This window comes from Pectinophora gossypiella, chromosome Z (genome assembly GCF_024362695.1).
Source record: "Pectinophora gossypiella chromosome Z, ilPecGoss1.1, whole genome shotgun sequence".
NCBI lineage: Eukaryota > Metazoa > Arthropoda > Insecta > Lepidoptera > Gelechiidae > Pectinophora > Pectinophora gossypiella.
Window position 1 is genome coordinate 22997709 of NC_065433.1, and position 24896 is coordinate 23022604.

The 24896-nt window shown below is 37.1% G+C and overlaps 1 protein-coding gene across 3 annotated transcripts in view; it reads right to left on the minus strand.

Annotated features, from left to right (window-relative positions):
• Window positions 1–24: 24 nt before the first annotated feature.
• The window catches only part of LOC126380358 (palmitoyltransferase ZDHHC2-like), a 30400-nt gene continuing 5528 nt past the window's right edge, over window positions 25–24896 (minus strand). The window contains exons 5-8 of one of the 3 annotated variants that reach the window (XM_050029733.1): window positions 22782–22920; window positions 12480–12606; window positions 11168–11278; window positions 9535–9679 (exon numbers count right to left, since the gene is read on the minus strand). In XM_050029733.1, coding sequence (XP_049885690.1) covers window positions 9604–9679; window positions 11168–11278; window positions 12480–12606; window positions 22782–22920 — 453 coding nt within the window. In that variant the 3' untranslated portion in view covers window positions 9535–9603. Of the gene's footprint in view, window positions 9019–9534; window positions 9680–11167; window positions 11279–12479; window positions 12607–22781; window positions 22921–24896 lie in introns of those variants that run through there. The other 2 variants (XM_050029734.1, XM_050029736.1) reach the window with 2 other exon arrangements.

The window sequence follows — 24896 nt, forward strand, 5'->3', positions numbered from 1 at the left end:
AAGGGCGGTAAAATGAGAAAATACTTTCCATTTGTTCAATTTATTTTACATCACGTACCTAAATTACAAAATCATTGCACATAATGCTATGCTTTATAAATAATCTTTATATAATATTAACTTCATACTTTATAGTATAAAAATAGATACAAATCATGCCAATAATTCATGGAAGTGACTAACTAATGCATAGATCGTGTTCCGTACTAACAGTACAACTATAATTTCTACAAAACTTTAAAATAAATATCTATAATAAAAAAGTGATGGTTAAAAAAAAGGTGATGCCTTAAAATTATTATTGAAACCTCGCTCTTACACCTAACAATTTTTATTGGTGTTATATTAAATTTATAGTCGTTGTTTCGATTCCACATTTGTATTTTCCTTTCACTCCGTACATCGTACCCTGAGAGGGCATCAAACCTATCTACTTCTCTATTTACATAGCTTATGACAACGACTAAGCAAGCTCTCCAAAATAAATTCCTAATCCGACTTAATAAGTAAGTTTCCAAGGCAAGCTAGTTAACTTTAGATTATTTAACTAACAACTATTCAAAATAGATAATTGGCACCCAAAATAGTAAAGCGCCTCTAAACTAATTCATAGCAATAAATATTATCATGTTATATACACTTGGTTTTGTACTATTGCGTAATATAAGCCTGTACTAGCCTACAGGTTATTGCAGGTTAATCTTAAATAGTCTGCAGGACCACCATAATAGCACAGAAAAGTATAGTTCCAATATTCTAAATATCAACCAGATTTTGAAAAGCTTATTATTAATTATTAAAGTCTCTCTTACTCTTAACAGCTGTTTGTTTTACTTTTTAATTTCATATTGGCCCCGATTCCTGCAGGCCCTCCCTAATTTTATTTTAAATTATACCTGTCATTTTCTTATCCGCCGAAAAGAAAAGGGACGGTTGATTGACGATTGTTAATTTTAAAATGAACAACCCGAGCGTATAAAATAGGCGTCTCGCTGATATGTAACCCGATTGACACGTGCTATCAACTCAATTCTGTCTGGTTATTGGCCAATTAAGTTTTTTAAATTTCTACCTAAAATTTACGTGTGTTCCATAAATTTTATGCCTGTCCCTTTCCTTTTCGGCGGATAATAAAATGACAGTTATAACTTAAAAAAAATGAGATGGTGTCTACAGGAATTAGCACCAATTTAACCGTCTTTCTAATCTCATTTCAAATAAGCGGCCAGAACTAATATTGCACCGATCTGCTTATTAACTATTATTCTTTGAACTATACGTAAATGTTATAATTCCAACCCAATCTCTGACTACCCCAATTGGGGAATAAGCCGTGAGATTATTGTGTTGTTTATCACACGTGATTAGCTATTCTCTTCAACCCTACTACACATACATTTATGTACAGACCACATTCAGTTACCAGATAACATTATCTTTTACCAGTGACTATATTATCATTCAGCCTTGAAGAAACATATTATAAGAATCATTCTTCATTCTCTCACTCTCGAACCACTAGACGATTGGCTTCTTCCAAAATAATTTACTATACACATTCCTTAATGTTTACTCTTTATTATTTATGTTACTATGGTGATCTTGCGACAATTATACTTCTTTATATACTAAAATAGCCTCAAGATTAACAGAGTATCTCCGAAGCCCGTTTCAGTGGCAAATGGCAATGTACCATAATGATAAACATCGAAAATAAGTACGTATAAATCAAATTTCAATTATTTTTTGTAGCATAATCTATTATAACTTGATATCATTATAACAATAAGCACAGGCGCCGTATCTACTACAGAATATCAACTCGATACCTAAGTGATAATGTGACAAATAACATTAATTATTTTCAAGTCTTATGTTAGTAAAATCATGTAAAATAATGGTACGTATAAAAAGACTAAACAAAGGACTTTAGGACAAAAATGATATTAGGCAGCTAAATTACTTAAATGTATAACAATATTTTATGTTTATTTTTTTTTAAAGAACGTCTACGGCCCTGCGCCGAGGTTTTTCTTGCAGCTTCTTTTCCCCGGCTATACAGGTTGTGAGAAGCTGCAATAGTTTTAGGCGGATGAGACGTTCGTTATGTAACTATGTTACCTACTGAATAAAAATAGTTTTGAATTTGGACAGAGATAAAACACATGCCCAGCGCGAAAAAGCCGGGAAATTTGTCTTTTTCGCTCCAAAAGTACACATCTTAGTACGATATGAGAGTAAGAGGCGAGAGTGCACTCTGATCATGTTATGTCAAGTAGAATATAAAAGGACTTATTCTAATTTAGATATAAGTAATAGAAGTTCAAAAGAAAGTTAAATTGCAATCTTCTGAAGCGGGCTTGAGAATATCTATCACGATAGACTGTTGCCAAGTACCGGTGAAGCTCTGTACATTCCGTTCTGCGACGTCGGTACTCTCAAGGTATCTATCGACAATCCAGTCTACCGGGTTTTGATACCCTAGTATCGAGTATTCAGTGTACCAAGTGGCATCGTCAATGCAGCCCTACTCCAAAGGCAAAGTTCCAATATTTCTACCTTTCTAATTGTCCTTATATATTATAAAAAAATACTCCTCGATATTATGAATTGCTTTATCGGTGCTGCATACTCTACAAGATATCAGTTCATTAGAAAACGCGACGATGGATTGAGTTTTTCTACCACCATTCCTGACTATACGCTACAAATATAACAACATAAAATTATATACGTCATTGTAATAAAATTCTACCAAAAACGACCATTTGTTATTTTAAGGCCTAAACTTCCTTGAATTAAATCTATTTCAACCCAGTCTTATTTCTTAAAAGCACTTTTTATTTACATTGCTTTAATGTAACATTGTTTTATAATGATATGCGCAAACAATTTATTGATTTCTTTTAACTTGCTTCACTGAAAAAATACAATTTAAAGAGAATATAATAATAAAATTAATTCATTAATATACTTCAAAATATCTTATATTAATTATAGGAAACTACAATACAGCCAAAGATTAGAATATACAATTTTTACTAAAGTTACAAATGACTTAATTATCAAAAAAGTATTAATATTAACTTACACGTAAAAAATGCAGATCGCCCAGAGTAACATTAGAATAGAATTTTGTGATAGATAATATTAAGCAATTATTTTTAACTTTTTTCTAAATATATGTGTACTTATTAAAAATTATGCGAATGTGGTACTAAAAAAATGACACTATTTAAGCAGGCGATTTGGCTACTTCTGTTTTTTTCTCTCTTTCATCTTGCTTGTTATTGACTAATGATCAAAAGAGAGCGACCTCTGCAATATAAATTATGACAACGTATATGCTTCTTTACTTTGTTAATAGTTTTTAAATTGCGCTCTAATAAAGCAGACCAATTGGAAATCTCTACCCCCATGTTTCGTGTTCCAAAATACCTTGTTTTGTAGTGTCATTTATTTTCAAGCGTATCCACATTAGAAACATTTTTGATTACGTACCCACATAATATTTTGTAAGTGAGGCTGTAGGCTCTCCTAACATAATAAATTAAATAATACTCTAACTTTATATCTTATTTGACAAAACTTTATTAGAAACTGAAATCTAGTATATTAAAGTTTATTTTCATAATAATCACTATGTATATGGGCAGTGGTAAAAATATGGCAATATTTAATATAACCCTATTGTAATACGTATCTAACAGAGATGATCATAATTGTGTTTTCTGAAAGCGAGAAATGTAAAAGTATCATTAAGACTAAGTGAACTGGAATTGTAAGATGTAAAGGCACGGTATGTCATTGATAGTCAGGTGTACCTGAGCTTGGAGAGACTAACACCATTCTAAGACGTTCTCGAAACTTCCTGCACTCGACTCGGCCTCAGCTGAAAGTTGACACTTCTCTTCTTTTTCTTCTATCGTGTGGGTTGTGAGGTGGATTACCAACTCCATCAACCCTGGTGTCAGGGTTACTATTGAACAGTGCCGTCTAGGAAAACCGATTTTAAGCCGAGTTCGAGGTCTTCCTTAAGGTCGATTCAACCAAGGATGCAGTAGAGGAAGTTTTGAGTCAACATCAGAATACCTGTGTAATGTACAATCATGAGCAATATCATGTACCCACTTTAGAACCCTGTCGCACTATCATATTTGACATTCAATGAGACTTACCTACGGTTTCATTTGTCAAAAAGTTAATGTGACATTGTTTCAAAATGGAAACATCGATACTCGTGACCGTACATCAATCGGTGTAATGCTAAAAACTGGTCGCTTCTTCATCGCTTACAATAACAAGCAATGATATAGGCGTACGCTACGCGCCAGTGAAGGTTTTTCACCTGTATAGGTCGATAAGGATCTCGTATCGGCACGAGTCCGCGCCACGAAAGAGGTCCTGCGGCCATCAATTAGTTCCATTAAAATCCGCAGAATTTCTTCCGTGTCGATATCATTGACAGGAGGGCGCTGGAGTGCACTATACCTTCTCCATAATAACAACTGACAAGTTATGTGGATTTCACAGGATGCGACTGTATCCTCGTAAGGCCCGGATTTCCAGACACAATAGTTAAACAATGGGATTTGGATTTTAAAAGGACTTTGAGCCTTACGACCGTATGGGTGCGGCGTCCAATTATGGCCACGAACCAAAAGATCCTTGTCTCTATACGGGTGAGTTTCAAACCACCAGACGTAAATATTCATGAATGTCACCGCAAAAATATTCTGTCTTTTTGTAAATATATATTTGGAACTTTGTACGTTACCAACTTACATAGGTATTTTCGAAAAGACAAACGTTTCTAGGGTATTTTACGATGACACCAGAGCACTAAAACACCCGTATAACTCAGGCTTGAACGTTTTGGAACCTGCACTTACTTCCATCATTCTATTCTATAATACACTTCTACAAGATGTATCCACACATCTATGAGAAGGACGCAAACATTATTGCTCATTATTTTCTACTTTGATTCGTTCGGTCAGACCATGAATGTTACATTTTGTACTTGGTTGTGGGGTACCAATCTCATCAACCCTAGTGTCAAGGTTACTGTTGAGCCGCCACAGGCCCCTGACATGGCTCATGCAACGACTACTTACTTACATCAGTAAGTAGTAACCGGGACCAACGGCAACATGGATCATCTTACTTGCAGACAATCAGGTGATCAGCCTGTAATGTCCTAACCAAACTAGGGACATCAAAGTAATTTTAGTGATATGTGAGCCCAACGCTCAACCACTAGACCATGGAGGTCGTTACCCAGGACCCCTGGATGCACTCATCTCACCATAACTCGTTATTAGTTACCATCACTCGTTGTCGTGCGAATTTAAGTAGGTACTAACTTAATTAAAACACAATACCGGGGTTCTTACCGCGTTAAAATCAGGGATATGAGACTCCCGATATTTCAACACTGTTGCAAGTGCCATGATCACGGGATGACCGATAATAGCCGCGTAAACCTCAAACAACTAACTTAATTTTAACTTACGTCTTTTAATTTTACGTAGCAACAACATTGAACTATTATAATAAGAAAATGGAAAGACAAAATTTGAGGTAAAGTATAACAGCGGGTGCAACCCAACAAGTATTTCAGTACTGCAAGATTATCTTGAAAACTATGCTATTATATCTCTTAGGCAAAAAGGTTGATGACACCTTACCAAAAACAATTGATGTCAAGTGGAATTTCCTGTCGGAAAATTCATTTGCTCCCACTAGTACTGTAGTACAGTTTCAGGTACATTTGTTTTTTTTTTTATTTATTTTCAGTCCAATATTGTGCTTTAAGCTATATAGAACCTAAATTTAAAATAAATATGACAAATTATTAAAAACTATCGATGTAAATTGAACAAGGCGAACGGAGCAGCAAGCCTCTAAATCTTAATTAAAAATGTCGCTTTTAGTACAATCAAGTAGACTTTGTATTTTTTTCGTTACGGTGTCACTATCGCCCTGTCTGTGTAACATCATTGCTTTTAGCTTGTACGCCAAAATAAAATACTTGCAATATCCTTCATTTCCAAATTACTTATGATCACAATGATTTCACAATTCTGTAAATATTCAAAATAGGTAGGCACTAATCGCTAAGCTGAATCGTCCAGACTATTGATTCGGATTAGCATATTTTTCAAGAATTTCTGTTCATTGGAAAACTATCAGTCACATTTACAAACAACCATTAAGATTTGATAATTTTCTGCACTTCAGAGCACACCAAGCCAAGTAGCAAACTTTTCGATGTGTATAACGTATAACGCATTGTATTTGACATAAGTTGGTCATTTAATTTAGAAGAATTATGCGTTACCGTCTAAGAATACCTCAAAATGAGCCTGACCCGCAATGGAGCAGCGTGGTGGAATGCTCCATACCCCCTCCGGTTGATTGAGGGGAGGCCTGTGCGCAGCAGTGAGACGTATATAAGCTGTTATGTTTTATGCGTTACCAATTATACACGTTTGCAACTTGGCTAGCCCCTAACTCAACTCACGATCTCACATACGAAACACTTGATGGGTGCGCCAATTAAAAATGTAAAGCTCATCTGGCTTTTAAATAGTATTTACATATTTGTTATTTATTACAGTCGGAGGCTTGCTTAATGTTATGTTATTATTGTTGTTTCTTTGAGGTTTGGATAGCTTCATTCTGGATCTCCTAATTAATATAAAGCGTCACTTGATTCTCTACACACAAATGCTTACTCTACTTAAGTTCTATTTTATTTTCCTCTCTTGTAAACGTTACAGCCCTCGATTGGGATACATTTTATTAAAAAAACAATACATAAATGCTTATTACCGTGCACACCATCTAATTTCATTTTAGATTATGCACGTAATTTTTTTATCCGCCGTAAACGAAAGGGACGGGACAGACATAAAATTTAAGGAACACACGTCAACAGGCAGAATTTAAACGACCCTCTCAAAGTTGATAACACACGTCAAGCGGGTTGCATAAACAGTGAGTTGCGCATTGGATTCGCCCGGGTTATTCATTCATTCCATTATTAATTTTAAAATTAACAGCTTCGTCCGTCACTTTTCTTTTCTGCGGATAAGAAATTGACAGGTACAACTTAAAATAAAATTAGGTGCCGTCTGCAAGAATCAGGGCCGTAATGAATTTTAATTTAGTATCTCAGTTCTAAAACTAGTTTTCTCTCTCTTGCACTCGTTGTAAGTGAAAGACACCATTTTTAGAGCTGGCAGACTAAATTAAGTGCCAGAACCGGCACCAATCTCACATTAATTTCAATCAAGCCGTCAGCACCGATAAATCAATATACATTTTAACCCGACAGCAAATGGGTCTAATGTTTTTTACCACCAAACTTCCGATAATTATGAGCAACGCACACAGTCACCCGATTCATTGTTTCAGCACTTATTATCGCGAGTTTGATAATTAAAGGGAATGTGAGTTGACTTTGTAACGACTAACTAACGAGGTAGACAATCGCTTGTACTTACTTATAAATTATACTTGGGATCTATCCGGTTAGTAGCTAGTACTCCATTCCCTTTATTATGCAATTAATAGTTGCTTTGTTAATAAAATAAGTAATCAGTGAATATCACAAAGGCTTAAATAGTATTAAGCTTACTCTCTCTATTTGTTCCTGTGCAGAATGCTGTAACTATTGAGGACATTGCCTAGATTCGAAGGCTTATCATTACTAATCGATATAAGTGCATCAAACCGCTATTACACAGATAACAATCAGATGACCACAGCAGAGAGGAATATAGTTACAAGTATTATTGCCGATACCTAGCAGGATTTTCTTAATCTTATTCTACTAAGGCAAAGGATGGCTAAGACTATTTTGTGAATGATTACTTAATGATGACGTCAGAGTCCGGCTATTCATTATGGTTCTATGAACGCATAGATTATTAATAGAACGTATTTCGGTTAGAACCAAGTGTCCAATAAAGTGCGCAGAGCAGACCAGCGAAGACCATTAGAAAATACAAGCGCCAGCTGCGATCGACTACCTCGCACCAAATTGACTGTTCTCTCTTGATTACGCACACAATGATCTCAAAAATGATTTCTTTATTCGACACACTATTAAACGCTAGCAGTTTCGTCACAAACCCGCGCAACGAGAGAAACATACCGTCACCTTATGGTGCAAACCACGTAAGTTGGTTTGTTAACAAAACCACGCAATAGACAAGCTGTAAAAAAATGCAGTCTCGCTTTTTACCTGCAGGACTAACATGCGCAACGTAAAATTTTGTCACGGTCATTATATGTCGTTTTGACGATTGGTGCTAACGTGGCAAACCAAACAGTCATGTTGTTCTGTCAAAACACCACAACACCCGATAAATTGTCGATAAACGCTAACATGGCACCATGTATTTATCATAATATGTCCATACTGTCACTTTGTATCTTCCAAATGAGCTTGGATACAAGACTTTTAGCCTAAACTGACGTGAATTTGACAAAGGATTCAATACGAAAAGTATGCAAAAATATATTTTTTTACTAAAATGCTAGGTACATCGGTTTCACGACAAACTTAACGATTTCGACAATATTTGTCGACTCGCGATAATTTTATCACGTCGCGCATGTTAGCCCTGCTGGAATGAAAGTAGTGTATGTTTCGATGTTTTGTTGAAGAAAATCACGTCAGAGGGTGATTTTTGAAAAAGACGGTTATGTGGTTTTCTCTATAACGCGACGATATTCGCATTGGAATTTCGTTCTTGTTTCCCATATCTATTGCCGTGTCTTATATCTATATAGTTACAAATGTGTGCGCAAAACTTGCCTCTCTGGATGGTGTGGTCATCCGATTCGTACATTGTATGCTGCGTTCATAGTTCGTCGTACGAGGAACTCTCGCGCTCGTCGAAGGGTCGCGCGCGCTCGCCCCAGCGGTCCCAACGCTCGGAGCTGAGCAGCGACTCCGTATCTTCTTCGGGTTGCGGCAGCGGGTACACGATTCCGTCCCCGAAACTACAGTCCACCCACACATTATACACGGTACTTATAATTACGTCCAAAGCTATAATGCTGATCATGAATGTCGTGACGTGATTTGTACACCTAAAAATATTAGATATTGCCTTTTTTTTGTTCTTAATCGTATCACATAGTTTTCAACAATAGTTTACAAAGTAGTACATAAATATTTGTAGGTGTAAACCTAACATTGACATGCGTCTACACGAGTAAATACAGGAGTGAACGGTAACATTCTCGTAGCTTTCAGTGTTTGCTCTAACTACAGTGCCCGAGGGCGGCGGCGGCGGTGCGCGCACTACGTGAACGACGCTATCTACTTACATCTAAACTAGCTAAAAAGCTTGCAAACTTATAATCGCCGCCGAAAATAAAATTAGCATGCAAAGGGACACATCAATTTCCAAATAATAATTTGTCAACATATTTCAGCTGTAATAAAAAAAGAAGTGAATGACTTAAATTTTGCCGCCTCTCGACTCCGATGAACGCCAATGAATGAAAAGCATGTTTAATTAGTCGAAAATTTTTATTATGTAATAAATATAAAATAGTAGTAAAATGGAAAAAGGCTTTTCCTTATACTATTTGCGGGACGGTGCGGCCCTTCCGGGGGCAAAGTCTCCATCTCTCAGTCTCGTGGCCCACCTCGCCGCTAAAACGGTAATAAACAACTCAATTTCCAACCCTTCACTTACATGTAAACAGGCAAACCCGGGACAAACACAAATAAAGCGATACCTCACGCGGTGCTATAGATTTTTCAATTTTGTTATCAAATTACACTCACAACAACGAAAGTTTACCGCTTATTATAGATATGGAAGTAAATAAATGTAGATACTTAAGGCTATTTCCATTTACATCTATTATTACCTTTACTGGATACTGGATTTGTAAGTTTTGGTTGAAATAAAAGTTGTATAAAATAACTAAATCTGTAGCACCTGAAGTAGAGACAGACTGAGAGAACAAGAGAAGAAAAGAGGAAGCTTCAGAATGAGTATTGAGTATACAGCACACAAACGACTTCTGATCATTGCTTGTATCCGTTTGCTTGCTAATAAATAATATTTAGAGTGGCATTTTATGCTATCGAGGGAGAAATTAAAAACCAAAACTAGTCAGTAAAAAGAATTTGAAAGAAAAAGATAGCTGAGGCTGAACGCAATCGGACGGCTTAGCGCTCCGCAATCGATAGCAAACAACCCACCCGCCATTGCTCTCTAGTATCAAGAAGCTGGATTCGGTATCGCGGTGTACAACGAAAACGCTGTGAAAAATAAATAAAAAACAAAATGCAGAACGAAAAAGTTTATTGTGCACAAAACATACTTACAAAATATAAACAGTATTTTCTCTAACTTTATCAGTCTTGTGTGTTGTATATAGCTCAGAAATAATAAATGCATTAAAAAGCTAATTGCAATTGCAAATTTTAACAAATATTTTGTATTATTGGAACACGGTCATTGTTGCGTAATTTATTTCAATTGCTTTTATGTTTTCAACGCACACGTCAGCCGCGTACACGTAACTTGAGAGGACATTGTCACCGAAAGTTAATCCAGAGATTAGTCATTCAGGAAACTTGTAATTTGTAGTTTTGTGACTGAACCTATTGTTATGACAAGATACTTTACGCGAAGAATACTCAATACTTATACTAACATACCCAACATTTCAAGGCACAGAAACTTCGAACGACTAAGCATGAGACTAAATACTAATTTAACTTCATTACATCACTAAAGCACGTAAGTATGTACAGTAAAAGTCATTCGTAAAAAATTCGATGCATCTACACCGGTCACGATATATAAGTAGTTTATAAGAAAGCCGTAATTTTATATCCAAACCTACCTATATGTATATAGCACCACTATGATCTACCCTTCCAAAAGTGTTATCTACTTTTGTGTAAGGAGTTCAAGTAGATTGTTTTATCGGACATTGCCCTGAGCAATGTTCCTCGTAATTGTTATTATTGTTTTAAATAATTTGAAACGCTATTTCGCGGTGTTCAGCTACAGAATCGAATTGCACGTTTGAATTTAAGCCCCCGTGTGGGGCGAGTGTGTAGCGGGTGAATTCTCAAGGTATGTGTCGCGGGCTGGCTGCGAGTTGTCCGTTGGGGTCTGACCTGGACCGCGTGGTGCCCATGGACTCGTAGCCATGCGGCTCCTGCTGCGGCGTGGTGAACGCCTGCAGCTCGTGCTCGCGACGCACGGGGAAGTCACACCCGTCCCCCAGGCTGACAACACCACTACTTTAAGATACCAGTGACACAACAGTGACGCGGACGGTCGCCTGATACCCCTCGGTGGGCGCACTCAACGCTGGATTAACAATCCATCATGTTATTGCGGTTTCCTTTACAAATTCATTCAACACTGTTAATTGCCAGTTCGTATTATAACAGCTTCTATAGATTCAACTGTTTGCTAGATTTATATGTCTGCGCGTATCAAACATCAATTACGGGCTGTCATAACAACATTTCTCGACCATCCGCGACACTTTGTAGATAAGGGATTGTAGGGCATAACCCTTACAAAAGCAGGTTAGTAAATGAAAAATAAACTAAATAATAATATAAGTGTGTCGGCCTAGATACATAAGTTGCAAGGAAGCTGTGGGATGAGGACCAGGGGTTGAATACCGAGTGAATGTTGTCATTTACATTCGTGTTATTGAAATTGAAGGTAAATCAAGCGGCGGCTTTATTTATAACATATTCTAATAGTTTAATCCTGACGTGAAACCGTACGCCGCCCCGTAAGGTGATAAGTTGACGTAACCACACCGCGACGGTTTCAATCCCTGGCCACTGATACTTATTTGTTATTGTTAGATGACTTCGTCGATATGACAATGAATCGTAGCGCGGGTGATCGCGGACAAGCCGCCTCCGACTCGCGACGTCACAAAAACACAGGTTAGACATAGACGTGTTAATGACATTCTTCTTAACTGTCTCAGACATGCCTATAAATTAGTGTTTAGACATTCCTACATTATGCTGGTCAGATTCGTTAAACACCAGTGTAAGTGTATAACTCGGGTGTCAGTTGTTAGAATTGGTCATTCACTTCTTTTTTCACACAAGAACGAAGTTTTTGACAGGGACAAACGGCACTAGGCAGCGCCAAAATCAGACAAATTTTGTCCAATTAGGTATGCGTGGAGCGCTTATTGTTACCATCAAAAACCATGCTACTGGGAGTCATGCACACATTGGGGCCGTATTATAAAGGGTAACACACATCAACACCTACGAGTGACACATAGGGTCGCATGCATGGACTCATACCCTTTGTACATGCTCATTCAAATTACTTATTATTAGAGAAATTGGATTTTCTTATAAATCTGTACATTAATCTGTGTTTTTTTGGAACTTAGGTTGTGGGTTTTTTTGTGGTTTACGTGAAAGGATAGTGGGCAAATGTTACCTGGTGAAGACAGGAAGCATCCAGAGGTTCGGTCTGTTGCCGAACACCTCTTTGAAGTTGTTGAAGTAGCCAACGGAGAATCCATTCTTGTCAGCACCCCCCCGGAACATTGGCGCGCGGAACGCCTCTGAAAGTCACGTGTGTTAACAGTTAATACATTATTCCTTTTTTATATAACAAATTCGCATTTGCCCAGAATCACACCTTTTGGCAAGTTAAGAACACCTAAACTATCGCTCGTTGTCTCTACTGGGGTGAGCAGAGCAACAACTACAAACAACTTTTGGGGTCTGTAACTTTAGTTCGAATGTCAGTAGTTCGATGACTGCTTATTCGACTGAAATATTTTTCGAATTATGTTTTTAACGAACGATCATTCTTCCGAGTCAACTTTGTATCGAACCCATCCTTTACCGACGAACGGTTGACCGAAGCATCCATCGAACAACTCACATTTCTTGTTCGATGAATGCTATTTCGCAATATCGAACTTTCTGCATTCTTATCAATTATTGACATATTTGTTGTAGAACATGCGTATCATCTCCTATTTAATGACCGTAATATTGAAAACAATCATTGAACTCGTATATAAACAAATAGTAAAAAAGCGTCCGCGGAGCATCTCGACACTAAGCGACGGCGTGTCTTGGTCGAATTTAAAAAGTAATGTAATGACGACACTGTACAGTCACGAGCAATATCATGTACCTACTTTAGAACCCCGTCGCACTATCACATTTGACATTTAATGAGACTTGGGGTTTAATTTGTCATTAAAGTCAAAGTGACATGGTTTCAAAGTGTATTAATACACGTGATCGTACAATCGATATTGTTATTTATTTTAACAACCATAAAATAAATGTTTATATTTAATGTATGTTTACGTATTTCAACAAGGTTCGGACGTTTATTAGAAAAAAAAAATCCTTAGAGATTGTGAGTCTATTTCTTCATAGTATGTCAGTGTATTTAGTACATATGTTCATCTATTACCATAGGTCAGATGGCGTAAGTCATATTGGTCAGTATTTAACTTATGTATGGCCTAAGCATGCATTATTTACACAATTGTTTTTTTTTTCATGTCATAGTTTATCCGTAGACTATAAAAACATCGATTATATTCACGCCAAGTGCTCTTTATTATTCCATTGTGAAGCATAAATATATGATCGTTGACAATATTAATATACTTCTCATCAAAAGCACTGAGAACTATATTAGAATAGTTTTTTCAACAAACACGAGCTTAAAAAAAATTCAAAAAATTTCAAGTACCTATCCATAATTTTGTTATTGAAAATATTTCCTGACATCTGTAATATTGTACGTCCGACATGGCCAAACTGTTGGAACAAAAATCAATGTAATATTAGGACCTTGTAATATACACAGTTTCACAATAAATTATTCTTATTCAAATTATAATTTGTAACATTAATATTAAAAAATATTTACCCACTTTAAAATTGTTTTTGCCTAAAATTAGGTAATACTTGCGAAACAAACTTGTGAGGCGTTTCAATGTTTTTGATGAGAAATGTATATTTGCAAAGATCTTATTACGAGATCCCTCTATAGACAGTAGTACTATACACTCGTGTTAGTGCAACACGTTACTGCACTGTGTTCTATGACCTCACTATATTAGACAAGACAACAGGGCCCTCAACTAGGTCAAACATAATGGGATACAAGATTCTGGTGATGAATCATCCGCGTGTATTTGTCACGTTAGATTCAGTCTTATGATTTTATGTCCAATAATTTCACAACATACGTTTCGGGACTCTCGGTCTAGTTTATTCAGAAAAATAACACCACTAGGTGTTTCTCCACCAATCTGCAGTGGAGCAGCGTGAGCACATTCAGTACTCCGTCCGATTGAGAAAACGTACCTTCTTATGTAAGTATCACCATGTAGTAACTAATACAGGGTGTTAGTGACATCGTAACGAAAACTTTGCGGGATGATTAAGACCGTAATTCTAAGTAGAATTTTCCGTCGCAAAAGTATGGAACTGAAAATAATTTTAAAAAACATTTTCATAAATTTTCTCATAGGAAAACCCGCTTGACATAAACTCAGAATCATGCTCTGAATCATCCCTCTCAGTATTCGTTACGATGTCACTAACACTCTGTATACTAAGTAAACGTTCCTCGCCGTACACGAAGTTGCCGCTTAAACATTTGTACTAACTTTCAGCATAGAATAAAGAATAACACTACGTATAGAATGGTAACTCTCCGCCCCCACCAATTCGTATTGGGCGCCGATATCACCCCCTCTGTGTTTTACTTTAGTTTTCATCATCATCAGCCCATTAACGTCCCCACTGCTGGCACGGGCCTTCCCTAAGGATGGATAGGGAGATCGGGCAGTAAACCATCACGCTATTAACGTTATTAACGACTGCTAATGCAGCCGGGACCAACGGCTTAACGTGCCTTCCGAAGCACGGAGGAGCTCGAGACGATTTTTTTTTGTGGTCACCCATCCTATGACCGGCCTTTGCGAAAGTTGCTTAACTTCAACAATCGCAGACCGAGCGCGTTTACCGCTGCGCCACCGAGCTCCTCACTTAATCACTTAACTTTAGTTTTAAATGGCCGTAAATACGATTCTACATCAACAACTTTTTACCAACGCAAATTCGAAATCTACACGTTACACTTTTGTGCAGTCTCACTTTAATTGGATAATCTAATTATCTGTATAAAAGTACTATAGCTAACTTATAAAGTACTGTTACGTTCTAAAACTACCAAGACTAAGAGCTTTATTGTGTAGAAACGACTGCAATTTACCGGTGACCATGGATTTTAAGACCGAGTTAATCATCTGTCGTGTGGGGCTGCCCCAGCGGCGATACGATATGAGCATATCTGAAAGCAACACTCAATTATTGCTTCTTACTTTATTTATATAAATATAGAACGAGGTGACTCCACAGTGTGACCTAATAAATTGCAGCCATTTCGAGTAATTTGTACCTATACTATCAATTAGTGATGTTCCGAATATCCGTATCCGCGGATATCCGAGATAAAAGAAAAATCCGTATCCGTTACTTTTCACGCGGATCTTTTACGGATCTTTTTCAGGTGATTAAGTAGAATTATTAAATAAAAAAACTATAAAATTGTATTCAGATTGTTTTACCATAACCAAAACAAAAGTACTACCCGCGCAATGCAAGTTAAAACGTGTCCTGCCTGACGTTGCGGCGAGCGAAGACGTCAACTATCGTTTCAAGGTCGCGGGCGCCGACACCAATAGAATAATATCGAATAAGAAAATAAACTTAAGACGTATTGTTATATTAATATTTACAATTAATTATTATTTTTTATAATCAAATTATCTAGATTGGCAAATAAATAATTTAGAAAATAAAGATCCGTATCCGTATCCGCGGATCTTTACACTAAATATCCGTATTCAGATCCGTATCTGCGGATATACATTTTTAACGATCCGGCACATCACTACTATCAAAGTACGTGCAGTAGATATTTTAGACTAGTTCGGTTATTGATCTGGGGGGGTTAAAGTGGCCACATTGAATCAATTCATCTAAGAAAGCAATATTGCAATTTGTCATTTTCGTATATGAAAGTAAGTGCGCAATGCAAACAAATGTCAAATAGCAATATTTGCATTCTTAGATGAATTGCTTCGATGTGGCCATTTTACAACCTGTATTGCTAGTAGCTTTTTTCGTTTAAGTAGACAAAGGTGCATTGCAGCTATGTTTAAGTCCTGTGTTTAAACTCATAAAGTTGAATTCCACGGTTTAGAACCAGAGCCGAGATTTGAACCCTACGATGTAAATCACGCGTTTTCCGTACAGGACTATCACGGATTCCACAATCTCACTCGATGGTAGTAAGTAGCTCAGCTAGCAAACGCATATTAACTCTAGCTTAGAAAACTCCTATATTCTTCTTCTTATCGTGTGGGTTGTGTGGTGAAATACCAACCTCATCAACCCTGGTGTCAGGGTTATTATTGAGCCGCCATAGGCCCTGACATGACTCATGTAACGACTACGTACTTACATCAGTAAGTAGTAACCGGGACCAACGGCTTAACGTGCCTTCCGAAGCACGGATCATCTTACTTTCGGACAATCAGGTGATCAGCCTGTAATGTCCTAACCAAACTAGGGATCACAAAGTGATTTATCCCCACCGGGATTCGAATCCGGGACCTCCGGATCGTGAGCACAACGCTCAACCACTGGACCACGGAGGCCGTTACTCCTATATTATAATGTTTATTGACAGAAATAAGGGGAGAGGCCTTTGCCCAGCTGTGGGATCGAATAGGCAGGATAAGACAGAAATAAACGTTATATCGGTTTCTAGATTTCCAGACATCAATTGGGTAGTTTCCTAAGTTAAAGATAAACTATGAAATTCTGATTTTTACTAAATAAAGACACATCTAAAGATGAGAAAAACGTTTCGACGGGGAAGAAGCAAATACTCCTATCTTACACAGACGTAACTGTAAGATAGGAGTATTTGCTTCTTCCCCGTCGGTTTCCTTTTTTATATTTAACTTGTTTATGAATTTTAATAATGAAAAATGTAATAAGTGCGACATTTTGTCACGTTTTTCTTTGGCCTCCCCGGGTTGATTTTTCATACAATTTCCATAGTGATTTCGTGTTTTGAGGTTGACCGACAGAACTAAGTTGACACGTCAAACAATGTTTCATATGAGCGTGATGTTTTATTAGCCCGGGTTATTCGTTTATTTTGAAATTAACAGTTGTCAATCGTCCGTCCCTTTCCTTTTTGCCGAGTAAGAAAATGACGGGTATAACTTAAAATAAAATTAGGAGGTGTCTGCCGTTGGTGCTAATTCCTGTAAACACTATCTAATTTTAGTTTAAGTTATATCTATCATTTTCATATCCGTATAAAAGGAAAGGGACGGGTAATCAACAAACAAAATATATGGAACACACGTCAATTTTAAGAAAAAATCTAAAACAACCCTCTAAAAATTTTTCATTGGCCAATAACTCGACAGAATTATGTTGATAGCACACGTCAAACGGTTTGCATACCAGCGGATACCTTTTGATTCGCCCGGGTTATACATTCATTTACTCATTCTTCCTAAAATTAAGAGCCGTCAATCATCCGTGCCTTTCCTTTTCAGCGGATAAGAAAATTACAGGTATAACAAAGTAAAATTAGGAAGTGTCTGCAGGAATCGGGGCCATTATTTTATTACTACATTATTTATTTTTAAATTTTATCTGCCTAAACTGACACCACGATCATAATAGATCATAAGATACGGGCATGTGTATTTATTGTTTGTTGTATGATGTGTTGTTTAATTGCACTACCCACAATATTACGTACAATGCGAATTCTACCGCGTGCGCACTAAGTAGCGGTAAGATAAGCGATATATTTGACAACAGCGGGTTACCGGCAACCGACATAGATTCCGAGAGCAGAATGTTCGAAAGGTAAGCGTGCTTTATCCGATGCGCTATCATCTCACCTGCGAAAGAATGGAGAAGTTTACAAATTGTTTTCTAGGTCAAAGATAAATTATGAAATTCTGATTACTAAATAAAGACAGATCTAAAGGTGACAAAAAACGTTTTCTTTTCTTATATTTAACTTATTTATGAATTTTAATAGAGAAAAATGTAATGATTGCAAAATTTTGTTACTATTTTCTATGACGTCACAGGTTGTTTTTTCATACAAATTCCGTAGTAATTTCGTGTTTTGACGTTTAGTAAAAAGTAGCTGATTTGACTAGTTGGAAACTATCCTATTACTTGTACGAGTAAATCTGTGAAAAGATGCCGAGAAGATTGTCCGCAGACGAGGCACTGAACATTAACATATTCAGACTCAATACTGACGTGCAGTATTTATCAGCTTTAACAGCGTACTATTACAATGTATCTAAAAATATTTTTCTTCTTCTCTCGTGTGGGTTGTGATGTGGATTACCAATCTCATTAACCCTGTCAGGGTTACTATTGAGACGCCTAAGGCTCCTGACATATCTCATTTACTTACTTACATCAGTAAGTAGTAACCGAGACCGGCTTAGAACGGCTTAAAATATTAAGAAAACTTCACCTATTTTACAAAGTTCTGGAAACTTCTCCATTCATTACTAATGATCTAAATTCTAAAACTTATAATGATACTACTTTTCTATCTGGTATTTCATTATAGTTAGTTATGTTGTGTTAATATAGCCACGTAAAACACATCGGAACAAGTGCATAATGAGTATTGAAACGAATTTTTCGTGTCAACCGCAATCCGATTACTCTCATGCGCATATGCTTTTAATAAGATACATTTAAGTTATAATTTAATAACATAAACAGCTTATATACGGCCCGCTGCTGGGCACAGGCGTCCCCTCAATCAACCAGAGGGGGTATGGAGCATACTGCACCACGCTCCTCCAATGCGGGTTGGTGGAGGTGTTTTTACGGGTTATAGCCGGGACCAACGGCTTAACGTGCCCTCCGAAGCACGGAATCATCTCACTTTTTCAGACAATCAGGTGATTCAATCCTGAAAAGTCCTTACCAAACAAAGGACAGTCTCACAAAGTGATTTGGGAATCGAACCCGGACCTCCAGATCGTGAGCCTAACGCTCTAACCACTAGACCACGGAGGCTGTCGTTGGTATAATTTAATATAATAAGTATATAAAAACCGAATATCACGTGCAGTGCACTAATAAATGGATAAACTGCACGTTGCATGCATCTATTACGTTCAATTAAACCGATAATTCAATGTGCATTATATGAATTACCAACAACGATAAAAATTAAGTGGCTGTTATTCGCTGAGTGAAAGATGAATACACGCCGTTATAAATAGTATGATTAGAATAAGAACGCAACGGAAAGATATTATACAGCTAGTGTAAAAGAAACGTATAAATTGAAAAATAATAATATATTGATATAAAGTAAACTAGCGATCTGCCCCGGCTTCGCTCGGGTGCAATGCTGAGGAAAAAATGAAATTATTTACGAGATCACATTAAAAACCTCAAAAATAACAGTATTTCTCCACTATTTAATGGATGTTATTATACATATAAACCTTCATCTTGAATCACTCTACCTATTAAAAAAACCGCATTAAAATCCGTTGCGAAGTTTTAAAGATTTAAGCGTACATAGGGATATAGGGAAAGAAAAAGCGACTTTGTTTTATACTATGTAGTGATTTGTGTAAGTCTGATGTTTTTGTATTGTTATTGTGTGTAGCGCCCTTTTATAATAAATCATTTCCTTACTTTTTTCAATATTAGGAAAATGTACTGTTCAGAATTCGACTTTGTGAGTTTGAATTCCTGTTTAAATCATAGATAATTGTTATCACGTGATTTCCAGGATTTGTGTCCGGTTAGTGACAATAGGCTCGCTCCTTATTACATGGAACTTAAACGTAGCTGGCAAGGAGTGGGTGTATATACTATACACTTCTGCCTACACCTTCGGGTACGAGCGTGCTATGTGTGCTTTAGAACCTTGTCGCACTAACATATTTGACATTTAATGGTCAATTTGTCGAAAAAGTTAATGTGACATGGTATCAAAGTGTACACATATACTACTCGTGACCGTACAGGGGGGTTAAAATGGACACATCGAAGCAATTCATCTAAGAAGAACATTTGATTGCATTGCGCACTTAGTTTTATATGCGCAAATGTCAAATTAAAATATTTATTTTTTCGTTGAATTGCTTCGATGTGGCCTGTTTAACCCCCCTGTTCTGATAGCTGTCATTCTGATCAAGGTGTTATTGACGGAGTGTAGGTAGGATATCTAAGTATGGGAGTATAGTGTAGGTAGATAGGACATTTCATGGACGGCAGTCGCTGGGCTACGAAAACCCTGAAATGGAGACCCAGAGAGACGCGGGGAATAGGCAGAGACGATGAATCGTTGACATCCGGAGATGTGTCGAGAGAAGAGAGGAGTTGAGAATAGGCCTACATCCAAAGATGAATGATGAATAACCTGCCACAATGATGCATTCAGCATTCAGTCTTTTATTGATGATAATAATAGGTACAACGGGAATCGCTGATGTGGGACGAAAAGCCGTCAAACTCAAATGGGATTGGTCCGGACATGTATGTCGCATGCACCCTGAGCGGTGGGCACGGATCGTCGCGCATTGGATGCCTCATGACGGGTATAGGCGTCGTGGCAGACCTCGAAAGAGATGGCGTGTCGACTTGGACGCTTGCCGGAGGGACTGGCCGGAATACGCGCAGGACCGCGAAAAATGGAAAGAGGAAGGAGAGGCCTTTGCCCAGCAGTGGGAACTTGTAAGTTAGATTAGATTAGATTAGAATAATAGGTAGGATAACAAGAGCAATAAAGAATTTTGTACAGTACAGTAGTAGAGGTAGTAATTTGTATTGTAAGTGTTCGCATCACTATATAGGTATGTATAGGTATATGCTTCTTTTCAATCAACTAGATTTAGTAATAGTTACTACGTAAACTAGACATATTATGTTTACACGGTGTTAGTGACATCGTAATGAAAACTTTGCGGGATGATTCAGACCATGATTCTGAGTTGATATCAAGTGGAATTTTCCGTCGCAAATGTATAGAACTGAAAATAATTTAAAAAATACTAAAATTTTCATGACTTTCATGACCGACAGGAAATTCCACTTGATATCGACTCAGAATCATGGTCTGAATTATCCCCCTCAATATTCGTTACGGTGTTACTAACACAAGGGGTGTAAGTGACATCGTAACAATTACTGAGAGGGGTGATTCAGCTGATTATTCTGAATTAATACCAAGTGGAATTTTTCATCGCAGAATTGAAAATGATTACAAAAATATAAAATAAATCGTCAATTTTGCGACGGAAAATTCCACTTGATATTAACTCAGAATCATGGTCTGAATCATCCCCCTTAGTATTCGTTACGATGTCACTTACACCCTGTATAGTAATGTGCGGTGTAGTATGGAGATATTCCACCACGCTGGAGATACTCCAAACTGCGTAAAAACTTGCACCAACCCGCGATAGTGCAAGTTTTTACTAAGGTTGCGGTTTCTAAGCCCGAGTTTAGCCCTGACCTACCACTGAATTTATTTTCAAACTTCAATCTTAATACGTCAACAAAGGTTTGTTTACAATGACGTCAAGAGTTTATCGGTCTTAGTTAGGCCAACCTTCGGTCTTAAGGCCAAGGTTCTTAGGAAGATCCGGTATTCTATTTGTAACATACACGTAGTAAATAGACCTGCTTGCAAGTCAAGTAGATAAGACTGCTTCGTTTACTTTCGCTTTGAGATAATACAGCCATGTTTAGAGATTATGTTGACCTTTGTTTATTTAGGATACTGATGTTATTTCAGTGCAATGGATAGTTTTATTACTTTATTAAGAGTTCGTCCGAAGTTTATTTTTGACCTAATAGGCTCATTATAAGTTTTTCATAAACACGGTTCCGTAAGTATAAAAATAAAATAATTTACAAGATTTATTAATTGGTTTTGATATATTTCTTATTTATTTCTGTTTCCTTGTTTTGATGCCTTTCTTGTCGAAGTCGCTTATCTAGTTGTCAAGGAAATCAAGCCGCCACACGCCAAGAATATGAATCTCCTTGGAATGTAAAGTGGGTTATTACTGACAGCTTTCCAGAGGATTTTGCTTTACCGAGTATTACCAAACAAAAGCTAGATTTATTTACATACATACATACATAAACTCACGCCCGCAATCCCAAATGGGGTGGGCAGAGCCACAAGCAATCAAAGACAACTTGCAGCCACTGTTGATACGAAGTCCTAAGATGGATATGATGAACCTTATGGTGATAAGGGATCAGCCTATCGCCCATAACATTAGTCCATCATGTTAGAGGACGCAATCCCTCTGTCGGTTTTTACGACATGCCCGGGAAGACAAGCAGCTGAACGTGTTCTATGTTTTTTATTTGCTCCCAGAACAGCATAGTTTTATTTACATCGAGAAAACCGTAAAATAATAAAATTAACATTCAATGAGGGACATTCGACACTACGTTTCATTAGTACATAAATATGAATTAGTTTTAAAACTTTACTGCAATGACTTTTGTTCAGCTGTTTTCTGTTTATTGTCTTTAATAAAATACTCAGATACGCGTGAAAACCATAAATAAACGTAGGTACGTTTGCAGCCGCGCAGTTGTGTATAGATAAGATAGCTCGGGGAAAAAAGAATATGAAAGTGATACAAACCTAGCGTCGTCCGGTTGTTGGCAACGAGGTAGCAGTGGTAGCCGAACAGCGATCCGAGCGAGATAGCGAACATGAGGGAGACGAAGAACGCGAACACTATGTGATACCGGCCCGTCGCTGCCGCCGTCCCGAACTCACCCTGAAACACAACTCATCTATAACCACACACGAAATGACACAAGCAACACATTACCCACCCTCCTCGCGACGCGCAGTCGGGTAAAACGGGCATTGGACGACAACGGGTCATGGTGCCTTTTTAAATGTCGAATTTTCTCGAATGAAATTCATGGTCTCGTAGATAGCATTCATATGAACAATAGTTGATATGGCTGCCAGCTCTTAACCGTAACTGTGTCGAGTTACGGTTTCAAACTACAGGATAATTGAAAATGTTTTCAAGCTAAAGACAACGACTCAAAATCTTTAGTTCTTCTACGAGATTAACTTGAAAATCTTTTTTACATTTGAGCGTTATCTTTTCTCTCATTTTTTTTTAAATATCTACATGGTGCCGATTCGAGCAACCACTATCTTAATTTTACGAGACAAAACAGGCTCCATCTCTTTCTTGTACCTATTGTAAGTGAAGGACGGCTCTAATTTAATTCAATCTAAAATTGGGTTGCATGTGTGCGTCCGAATCGGCACCAATGAAGATTTATATGAGAGCACTAATTCTACAATACAATAATAATAGCGTATTCTAAAAATACCGAATATACGAAAGGTGTAAATCAATTGTATAGTAAATTGTAGGTATATACACTTTTAAAATTATAGTAACTTCTTAAGTACAGAAAAAAAACATTCGAAATAAAAAGGACACGAAATGTTTCTAATGTATAGTTTAATAGTTACAAAGAAAGCTGATAAAATTATCTATAAATCGTTTATTTTTTTTAAATCTTTAAATTCTGTAGAAGCTCAAAAAAAAAACAACAAAATGTAGTACTTAGTTTTGCAGGCCAGTGTATTACATGTTTCGCAAAGCTTTCTACTGAACCTCAAATTGCAGTTGAAATTACTGAATTGATTCTGTACACAGTCTTAAAAATTAACACTTTATAGGGCAGAACGCCTAAGTACATACTATAATGAATGAAGTATGACACTTGAAAAGGGACGAGTGGCCAAGTGTTAAAATATTACTTGTTCAATATATCCAAAAACTGCTCTAAAAAGTATGGGTACTTTAGTCCTACTTCAAATTCAAATGATTTGTTGATCCAATGTAGAATATGGTCTCACTACTGGTACCTATTTTTTAAATTTCAGAACATCAAAAGTAAAAACGGGACCCTTTTTTTCACAATTCACCAATCTGTTCCATTGGCGACATTTATAGTATAACTGGGTCAATCCATTCCAAAGCCTTTTGATTAAAATGTTGCTGACAGGTTTCATACATGACATGGTTCGCCAATAGCATTGCTCTTTTGGATGCGCACAGCCGGTTGACCTGCATCTCCATTTCACTCTATATTTGTGGCCGGAACTGGCCGGGACGTGCCAATCGGAACACTTCCTATTTTAATAAATGAACACCCGTACTTTAGTTGACTGCACTTAACATAGCACTAGACCTCGTTAATTGTTTTCAATCGACAAGTTCCATTACAATACTCTGTTTCGTCCATGTATTTTCTTACTTATAAGTTTGTTTTTAGAGATTTAACAAAAAAACTTGTAATTGAATAACCATTACTCAACATTCACATACGTACGTAAACTCACGCATATTTCATATGGCATAGAATAAAGAATAATACTACGCACAGAACGGTAACTGTCCGTCCCGCACCAATTCGTATCGGGCGCCGACCTCACCCCCTTTGGGTGTTACTTTAGTCTCAAATGTGCGTAAACCAAGGAGCAGGGAGAAGAGCGCATAGACATTCTCGCTCGCACTTACGGGTTAGGCGGCTCACGGTAAGAATGAATTCTATATGGTGTGTCCGTGGCGTGACATAGGTAAGCAGAGACTATAGATTTCAATTTTCTTCGAACATAACTTACCTACTTACTTATATTGGAGGAACACCCGGGGAGTTAAAATGGCCACATCGAAGCGATTCATCTAAGAAAGCAATATTGCAATTTGACATTTGCGCA